The 10,712-nt window shown below is 42.7% G+C and overlaps 1 protein-coding gene across 1 annotated transcript; it reads left to right on the top strand.

Moving 5' to 3' along the window:
• The first annotated feature begins 1,606 nt into the window (after positions 1–1,606).
• On the top strand, positions 1,607–6,868 carry LOC142371647 (meteorin-like protein). The gene is made up of 4 exons (XM_075454358.1): positions 1,607–1,751; positions 2,298–2,704; positions 4,237–4,296; positions 5,801–6,868. The coding sequence occupies exons 1-4, from the start codon at positions 1,675–1,677 to the stop codon at positions 6,136–6,138; spliced, it is 882 nt and encodes a 293-aa protein (XP_075310473.1). The 5' UTR covers positions 1,607–1,674; the 3' UTR covers positions 6,139–6,868.
• Positions 6,869–10,712: the final 3,844 nt, after the last annotated feature.

Here is a 10,712-nt window from a genome sequence, read left to right on the forward strand (position 1 = left end):
CGGATTTCTTCTTGTTTTCTGGTCGCCGCTGCCATTATCGTCAGCTGTTAGATATTTCACGGAATGACTCCAAAGGTCGAGAATAGGCCCTAAGCGTCCATGCGAGTCTGAACTCTTTCAGTTATTCAGACATTATGGGATTCTTAACAAGAAATTGTGACAATGAATGTGCAGGACGAGCCTCGGAAACGGTGACCCCGTGTCCTGCTTTTCGTCTTTTTAATGCGCCGAACTGTTTTTAATCCACGGCTTTGGTTTGGGATCTTGCGGAGAGGGTTTTCCATTAATGTCACGTAACGCCTCGGTTCATTAGGCCTACCGTAGGAGCCAGGCTCCAGTGTGACGATAAGAGGCCTCTTCTCACAAAGCAGCTATCCGGGGACTTTGCTTTGTGTCTCTGCGTCACAGGAGCCAATCTGACCATCCTGTAAAATGATTCTGTCCGGCTTTGGTCTCTCCGACGCTCATCTCAGTTTGAACTTGAAATACTCAAAACCAAACCTGTGTATTTTTTTTACAATTTTTTTCTTCAATGCGTTTCAAGGGAGAACTGTTGAGATCAGTTTATATTTGCAGAAACGAGCAGAGGGCGTTTACAGCATCGGAGACATCGCCTGGTGGATTTCTGTGTTCAACCATCGACCGATGGGAAAAAAACAAAAACTCAGCCCGTTGAGCTGCCTCGGGCCCTTCAAACTTAACCTTCAGGGAAGCCTCGGACTGGTCTGCACCGTTACGGTCCACGGGTTTCACCTCCACAAGATGTCGCCACCAGCGAGACCCTGAAAGGCTGCCAACTCATTTTTGAACCCGCAGGTTAAAACGGAGCGGAGCTGCTCGTCCCCGGTGGATTAATCATTGATGAAAGCTGGGGCGCATTCCGCTCGGCTCTCAAATTAGAGGTCGCTGAGTTACACAGCCCAGCTTCTCCCGGCAATGGCAGCCTGCTGCAGCCTGCTGAACCTTCCAGATGTGAGGAGACTGCGTTGCGTTGCGCTGCCGCTAGATGAAGCTCAAGTACAGACACTCGGTTTTGTTCAATTGTTTTTCGCTCTTTTCAGATATGCTTTGAAATGATCTCATAATATGAAATCGGGCTCATGTTAAGGCAGTAAAAGGCTTTTTATCTAAAGACTGAAAAGTAAACTAGTTATATAGTTTTCACGTGGGTAGTTTTATAGATATGTACAAATAAATAAAAATTTAGGAGAAGTAAACAGCGGGCTATAAACGCCATGTAAAGCTTAAGGAGTCCAGTAAAAGTAAAATAATGGACCTCAGGTCGTCTGTAGGAGTGAATGAATAGCTGTGAAGAAAAGCGCAGTGCTCTTAACAGATGGCTGAAGCCTTTCAGACTGATTGTCTCCGATTGAGAGCAAAGACAAAAAAACCTGCCGAGGCCAGCAGCCTTCAACAACTGGATCAGCGCTCATTAGAGCCCGAGAAAGAATAGGAGAGCGCGTTGAGTGGCGCGTGCGCGTGCGTGTGCAAGGTGGAGTGGTAGAGAGCGGGAGGGGAGCCACTAAGAAGCAACTCAAGTCTTTCTTCCTGCAGAAGCTCGGTCACAGCCCCGCGCGGCAGGAACGGAGCGCGTGTCCTCTGCTTTATTTCTCTGGCCATGCTACGCCACCGGCTTTTTTCCTCTCTGGATTTTTTTATCTATGTTTCGGGGAGATGTTGCCAAACGCGATCATTTCCATGTGCGTTCTTGCTCTTCACTGTTCAGCTGATCTGTGCAACTGGACTGGAAGGTGAGCAGAGTTTTTTTTTATTTTTAAAAGAGACATCTGAACAGCTTTTTCAAGGATAAATGCTCATTTTCAAAGGCAATGAGAAACTGTAGTGGTGTGATATTTATGGAGGGGTTTATGCACGGGACTAAAGGCGACCGAAAGGTTTTTTTAAAAAAATCATTTGTGGATCAGGAAAAAAGAAAAAGAAAAATCCAAATTTTGAAAATACAATTACCTGCACGTAATTTAATTGTATCATCTGTTTATGAACGTTTATTAGGCCCTACCGACCAATCAAAAGTTTTCATTACAAAATCTGGTGTTTTTTTTTAATGTGGATTTCAACATTAATACTATTTATAAGACATAACATTGACCATTCGGATTTTATAGATATAGAACTATATAAATAGTTTAATAGCTTTTGACTGTTTTTTTCCCCCCTAAAAGATATTGGCAAACTATTTTTTTTCCACTGTTTTACCCATTATGTGCATGCATGTAAAGTTGTCGGTTAATCACCGAAACTAATCAAAACCCACCGGTCTTTTCCGCTTGATCCAGCGGTTTTGCAGCTGGCATAGACTCCAGGATTGTTCTGCAGGTGCGGCTACGCTGTACAGAGGGCTCGGTGAAGTGGGTCTACCCGGGTCAGGCTCTCAGGGTGGTTGTCGAGCCCAATGTATCCTCCTCCCGGCGAAGCACCATCTGCATCAAGCCGTCTCCTTCTTTTGGCGGAGCCAGCGTGTTCATAGAACGGGCCGGGAAGCTGGAGCTGCTGGTGACGGAGGACGACCGGCCCGAGCATCAAGTGTTTTGTTTCCGAGCAGATGAGCCGCACAGGCCCGCTATCTACCTTCAGGCCAGGCCGCAGAGTGATGGACCCTGGAGCAGAAACACAATAGGGTTCAGATATGAAGTGCTGGGCAACAAGAGTGCTGCGCCCAACGTGGGCAGGGGCGGGCTGCAGAGTGAGTATGACTCGCAGAGTTCAGTCCGAAATACATACATTTATTTTAAAAAAAAATGTTTTTGGAGGGGGGGGGGGGGGGGGGGGGGGGTTGTGCCACCTTTTATAAATAACTTTATATGAGTTCTAACCAATTATTCGTGATTTTTATTTTAAGCATGGCCTTGTTTAACAGATTAATGCAAAACGCCCGCATCACATTGCCCAGCATTCAAAGTCCACGTTGGCTACGATCAAATCAAAAGGAAGAAAAGAAAGAAAGAAAGAATGAAAGAAGAAAGGACATTTAAAGTACCAAAATGAAACGTTGTGCAGCAGTAAAAATGTCCATAGTCGGCAGAGACCTCGCGCTTGAATGTGCAACTAATTCGTATATAAGCGTAAAAACAGTCACTGACTTAATCAATTTGTTCATTTTCCAACGATTGTGGTGGATTTTTTGTTGTTGCGCAGATTAAAGAATAATACGGTGGAATAGTAGTGTATTTTCTGCTTTTAATAAGAAGTCCAAAGTAGCATAAAAAAGTGGACATAGTCATTTTCCACAGTCACAGGTTGTTGATAAGGCAAACCTTTGGGTTTCAAGATTCAGTAAAAATCCCTTTGACTGACAAAACCTCATCACCTCTTCTCTCTTTGTTTTCACGTTTCATACAGTTTTAGCAGAAAATATATAAATGATTAATAAAGATGTCAATTGCTCCTTACACTCTTTATAAACGGTCTCTCAGTAGTGGCTCTGAAAATTTTCTGACAATTCAAAGTCACGTATTGCAATAGCTGCTGCAGGGAATCCAACTGCTAATTCACAGATGTGTGAGTGATGAATATAAAAGTGGTTATTTCGCTGCAGAGTTCTGTCTTGCAGACTGGAGCATGCAGCTGTTGGTCAGTCTTGTGTTTTGTCTGGTTGTCTGGTTTCCATCAGGGGACAAAGCAGAGAGGACACAGCAGACCCCGGGGTGGCCGGAGGGCACCGGGCCAGGAGGCCTGCATTCACACTGCAAATACTTTGCAGATTCCACAAATGCCTGATCATTGTAAATGTCTGTTTATTAGCATTTATCCGTGTGTGCGGGCCGGTCCCAATGTGGTGATGTCATTCTGTGTCCATAATAGACAGCTGCCTGTTTATCTTTTCTGTATTGGCAGTTTGGCGGAGTGTTTGACTCTCCCAGTCCTCTGCATTGGCACGGGGTCATTCAATTAGGTGGATACAATAGAAGTTAAACACGGGGTCAAGACTAGTGCGGGTTTTTGATGTGGAGGGGGTTTCTGTGGGCAGAGCACTTAAAGGAGGCAGCATTCCTTCATCTAACCCGTGTTCCTTAGTCTGTGTTGTGAAGAGGGCAATGTTGGTATGTAGGTCAGTAAAATGGTAGACAGAAGGGACACCCTTCGAGCAGTCGCTGTCAGTCATTTTGCTGTGGATCATGCATGATTTGGAAAGAACAAGAGTTACCTCAATCATGCAGAAACACTGCAAGTAACAGAAATGACACATGGTTTCACCTGTTTCATCTGTCTCCACAGCTTCATGTCGGCCCTGCAATGACACAGAACTGCTCATGGCCATCTGCAACAGTGACTTTGGTGGGTACATTCTTCTCAGCAAACCTGAAATATGCCACAGTAACGTAAAATTGACTGGTCTCACAATGAGTTTTTTCCTGACCGTTGCTTTGCTCTACTAATTTTACATGTTAATGAACCAATAGCATGTAGAAGTTTTGTTGCAATTGCGTTAATGTGCAACTCCAACTTTGACAAGTTGGGATTCTTCATAAAATCTTGATTAAAAACTGGATGCAGTGATTTGCAAATCTCTTAAACCTACATGTAGTTAACAATAGAACATCGAATGTCAGATATTGAAAACAAGACATTGTACTTTATCAAAATATTAGCCTATCATCATTTAAAAATGGGAATGGGGCCATGTTCACCACTGTGTAGCATCCCCTCTTCTTTTAACAGCAGTCTGTAAACATTTGGGAACTTGATGGTCCCTCTTCTCTTCAGTACAGAGGACATAGTGCCCATGACTTCTTGACCTAATTTCAAGTTTCATTTCATCTGACCACTGAATATTTTTCCACTTTTTTGAAGAATTCCATTTTAAATGAGCTTTGGTCCAGAGACCATGGCAGCATGCCCAGATCCTGTTCACACATGTCCACTTCTTTGCGTGACACAGCTTTCGTTTGCATTTGTGACAATGATTTCTGGAAGTTCTCCTGAACCCATGCAGCGATTTCCATGACAGCATCGTGCATGTTTTTAAAGTCCGAGGGCCCAAAGATCATGGGCATCCACAACTCTTATCTGTGCCCCTTGCTTTTCAAATTAGTTGATGATGTTATCTACTGTAGATGATGAGGTAATCAAACTCTTTGTAATTGTTTTTGGTGCAGTCTGAGCGGATTACTGAACCTCTGCTCGGCTTTACTTCTGAGAGATTCTGCCTCTCTAAGGTGCTCTTCTAGTAATCACGTTACAGAGCCGTTGCCAATTTACCTAATTTGCTGCAGCATGTTCCTCCAACTGTTTCTTTTTTAGTATCATTTTTCTACCTTTTTTTTTTTTAAGTGTTGCTGCCATCAAATTAAAGATGAGCTGAGACTGCTTTCATGATAGAGTAAAATGTTTCACTTTTCAAATATTTTTTGTGTGTCTATTGTGAATCAGCTATTGGCTTGAGATGTGTAAATCGTTGCATTCTGTTTTTAGTTACATTCTACACAGCATCCTGACTTGTTTTGGAAGTGTTGTTGTACTGTACACGGGATTACCTCCACTTTGATATGTTAAAAACTCTTCTCCTGGCCTGCTGCCATACCACAGAAGAACTGTAACAATATGCAGAATGAGTGGAATTGTTGCTTTGGTGACAGAACCACAGATTTCTGTGCTTTGCTCTAAACTGCAATATCCAGTTTAAGAGAAAAAAGGGACACAGCAGGAATGTTGGTTGAAATGTAAATAAAAACTTAGAGATTACACTTAAATACACATTCTGGAGGATAAAACTGATGACAAAATGATTTCCTTAATGAGTGCAGTATACAGATATGGTTCCGCTTTGTTGTCTTTTTAGTGGTTCGAGGCCACATCAAAAGTGTCTCCCATGACTCCCAGCGCCAGACAACGTTGGTAGCGGTGTCAGCAACGAGGGTGTACTGGCAGCGCAGCGGACTGTTCGAACAACAAGTGGATCCATCTGGGTCATCTCGGCCATCTCTGTCTTGGCTGGGATACATCCACACGCTCCTGCGGTGCCACGTGAAGCCCGGGGATGGCGAGTTTCTTTTCACAGGGTCAGAGCACTTTGGGGATGCTTGGTTAGGCTGCGCCCCGAGATACAAAGACTTCCTGTTTGTCTACTACAAAGCCAGGACGGAACGTCGGAATTCCTGCGACTTCCCTGTAGACTGAGGAATTTCTCGTTTTTGCAACCAGACAGTTTATCCGCAGACAACAGCTATATACTGACACTGTGGGATTCTTGTAATGCTGTCAGGGGCCAGCAAGGTGGCATCCAGCGTCACCAGCAGGGGTAAAGCTACTGAAATGCTGGTGGAAAATACATTTGGAGGACGAGAACAGGGGGAAACGGCGGGGCCTCCTGCACTGAGGCTCAGAGAGGGCTGGCCTTTGTCTGTCTCCCATCACTGCCCTCAGTCCTGGGAGTCTAAGGAGGGGTTGGCTTGCTGCTCTCTTTTTGTGACTCTCCCCACATCGACTGTTGTTCACTTTGGTGGCTCTGTGTGACAGTTGCCCTGTGAACTGCAGTGGGAGGGATGATGGAGGCGCAGTCATCTATCATCCCCAGTTTGTCTTTGTGAGTCGGCTTGTACATATATGCTTGTAAAAGTCTGTTGTATCTTGTCCAGATTTTTTAAACACTATACACACTTTTTTAAAATGTCCTTTTCAGAATGATTGATTCAGTGTAATGGAAAAAACTTTGGAGTGGATATTTTTCTTCTCCTTTGAGAAGATGTGGCTTGGTGCTCATGGGAAAACAAATCAAATGATTTGTTTGTTCATTTGACATGTCTGTCACACGTTCTGTGTCTGCTTTACTCAATGAATTCTAATATTTATATGTAAGTTTTTATATTTTCATGTTTTAACTCCCAGCAGACAAGAGATTGTTTGTTCCGTTGAGCCCATGCAATGCTTTCTGTATGTGCTCATGTTGTTTAGGGATTGTTTGAATAAATTTCACAAACATGAAACCAGCATTTCAAACATTTTTGGTTTTCTTTTTCTTTTATAAAATGCAATAAGTTCATAACCATGTGAAATAAATTGTTAAAAATATATCAATTTCACCATCTCCTGCAGAATAACAGAATAAGCTTCGACCCTTTAACGCTCTGCTTTTTGATGAATGGCTTTGTAGGTTCTTAAATAAATGTACTCCTCCTCTCCTCTTCATTCGCAACCGAATTTCTAGTTCTAATGATAGAACTGCACTTCCATAAAGTGACATACAGAATCTCTGTAGATGACCACAACTCTGAGCAGACCAAATCAGGCAATTCTTTTGAGTTTTGTGGCCCCTGCATCTCAGCCCAAGAAGACGAATGAACAGATGTGAGGCCCCAAAAGCCCGGGGATCCTCCCCCTCGGCCCCTCCCAGGAGAGGAGAACAATTAATTGATTTTTAAAGCAACTCCTTTCTGAGCTATTCCACACTTCTCCTTGGCTGAGCAGAGCTCACAAATTGGTGTGTTGAACTTTTCATGAGCACTAAATAGCTGCCAATGAAAGTGTAAATGACTGAGTGGTGAATGGGGCCCACACAATGGGCCTGCAGTGACGTGGCCTCTGGCAGACATAATGACCATTGTCAGGGTTGCTGTCATATAGAAACGATCAGGGTACATGGATCCAAGAGAGCAGAAGGCTAAGATGTGCCTTTTTCTTTAACTTGAGCCGTCTTTTTTTGTTCTTGTATATTTCTGTTCTGTTTTTAGTAATAGTTAATTTTCTCTGTAACACTTCTGTATAAAGTCTGTTCACAGACAGGCAGCACTGTAAAATGTAACGTTTGCTACACAACACGCATTTGATCAATCTATTGTGTGTTTAAAACCATATAATTTCTGCAGAAAACATGGCGACATGTAAAGAAAAAAAACTATATCTGTGCAAGGCATGGTTGCAAAACTGTCTGTTTTTATTCCGCAAGAAGCCCAGTTTGACATCGCCTCCCTCAGTATTGTCCCAGGAGGCCACCATGTCAAATTTCCAAGCAAAATATAGTCTCTCTGCAGGCTTTTGAGACCACACAATTCTCATCTCTGGGAATTCCAGCAGGCTCTCATGGGGATCGAGCCTAGGAGGGCTCTGGCCGGGAGCTGCTGCATGGTGCACCGGCAGGAGTCCGCCCCGACTGGGGGGTAATTGGTTTATCCCACCGCCTGGCCTGCTTTCCCATGTGGGCCACTGCTGCGGGGAGGCCCAGGGGTACAATATGGAAACAGCATGACACCCTCCAGTGCCGAGCAGGCATTCACTGCTTCAGCTATAGAGACCCAGGACAGGGTAGCAGAAGCACAAAGCTGATATAGAGATGTCTCTTGGCTTTGAAAAGGTAGCCATTTGGTCTCTTTTTGAAAGCGGGCAGCATTTGTTGTTGAAAATGAGAAGTAATTAAATTTTGACTGCAGCTTTAAAGAAAAAAAAAAAAACGGCGATTCAAAAGGTGATGAGTTTTTCCAGAGGTCCATTTGTAACTGTCATCATTCATGCACATATATCTATATCGTCTTTCTGGTCCTTTGAGGTACTGACACGACATGAGTTTATTTCTCAGAATTATCCAGAGAAAAATTCGTATATGTTCTATTGTAAAGCAGCTTTGGAATTAAATTGGAATTAATTGGAATTTGTACCATGAAATGTGAAACTGAATTGACAAATGGCTTATGAACTAGGCCAAATGTATGTACTGAAAATATCATTATTATGCTAAACCATGTCGAAACTTGAAAATATCGGATAATTTTGAGCTTGATGCCAGCCACATCTACAAGAAAACAAAAAACTGAGATGGGGCAAATGAAGACTGGAAAAGCGGTGTACTAAACAAACTCCCAATTAAACACCTCACAACTTAGTAAGTTAATGGGAAACAGGTTGGTGACATAACTGGGTATAAAAATAACATCTGAGTGAGTCAGAAGTGAAGATGGAAAGGGATTTCTCCATTTTGTCAAAGACTGAGTGAAACTAGTTAAACAATTATGTTTAAATAATGATATGTATTTGCACAAAATGTAAAGAGTAATTTGATTTAATAATATAATCATCATTTACATTGAAAGTGAATATGAAGTTGTGTTGTTTTTTTTTTTTACTAAGGTGTCAGTTATTAGTGCAGCACAGGGAGTTCACAGCCCCCATCAGCACCACCACAATGACACGATGATGGGCCTTGGCATAGTTGTCTCTGAAGTTGTTGGCATCAATGAGACATAACTCAGCTCGGAGGGAGGCTAAAGTGGCACACAAATGTGACAGGTTCCCCTTTACCTCAGCAGCTCCCAGCATCCCCTAGACAGTTGAAAGCAATAATGGGACCACCAGGTTTCCATCTGTTGAAATAGATGGATGGTCAGGCTCAGCAGAAATGGAACGAGCAGGTGAGAGAAAAAAACAGAGGGGAAAAAAAATCTGTTTTAAGGGTTAGTTTTTTAGGATTAGTCCACATTGTCTCCAATAAATCAAAAGATTGGACGTATAATGACATATTATGTCCATCAGGCTCCACAGTCTGTATGACTGACAAACAAGAATTAAAGAAAAAGAAGGCGGCTCCCCCCAGCTTCTCCTAACAGGAGCTGAATAATCTCTGAACTTTGTTAGGGTGCCTGCTGGAGGAGCTAAAGTCAAGAGTCATCCTGGCTCATATTGCAACCAAGGAAATGAGAACAGTGGGAACAGCAACAAAAATTACTGTGGAACAGGACAAATAGACAGCGTGAACCCAGATTTACCAATACAGAAGACAGTTTATTCTCTCACTGAGCTGCTTTATGAGTCTGTGTGCTTTCAACTGACTGCAAGGCACCTTGTAAATCTGTGAAAGCATAGTACAACTTGTTCCTTAATGTCATTCAACCACAATAAAAGTACCCTTATAATGTTCAAATTATCAGTTTGCTTTGTGCACATTGGAATGAGCAAAGTTTTTCTCCATTTATAGGGCTCATGTAGTCCCCATCAGTCCAGTGCCCAAACAGCTTTCATAGTTCTCATGACATGAAAGGTTTATCAGCCTTTGCACAGTTCAGAGTTGTTCCTTTTGACAGTTTTTACTCTCACTGTCTGCCTCGAACTGCTCTCTCACAGGCCTTCCCTGAAAAATTGCATTTACATGTTTAAAGTGTCAATCTTTTTCCTTTTTCCCCTGTAGGTCAACCCATCATTAACTAACGTTAGGAACTCTAAAACTACCGCCACCAAGCAACGAGTACACAATGCTCTGAGCAATCATAAATACTAATTTTAGCAGCCACAAGGGGGCAGCAGATCACTGTGACAAAAAAAGTTGTTTGGTGAGAAATTGACCTTCAACCAACCAATCTGCCCGTCAAAGTTGCTGCAACATCATTTTTATTATTTTATATGATGTGCAGCATAAGCAAGAACAGTCTGCTGGAAATTGGGGGGGGGGGGGGGGGGGGCATTTCACATTTCTTGGTGGTCTTTCAAGCCATCACAAAGAGGCAAAAACGGTACAAAGGTAGGCCTAAGCACAATTATTCAAAGCAGTACAACAACAAACTGCAAGAAACTCGAAATGAAAAAGTTACAAACCGACTCAACCAATTACACAGAGATTAAAAATGACCAGAAAGAGACCAGCATGCAAAATAAATGCAAATAAACTGTTTGAAAAATGTCAAAACGATCATGGATCAAAATATCATCTAAAAGAATCTAACAGACACCCAACAGCCATAAGGAATCAGAGTATCGTGTCTGTTTCAGAT

The sequence above is a fragment of the Odontesthes bonariensis genome, chromosome 21, assembly GCF_027942865.1.
Source record: "Odontesthes bonariensis isolate fOdoBon6 chromosome 21, fOdoBon6.hap1, whole genome shotgun sequence".
Classification (NCBI taxonomy): Eukaryota; Metazoa; Chordata; class Actinopteri; order Atheriniformes; family Atherinopsidae; genus Odontesthes; species Odontesthes bonariensis.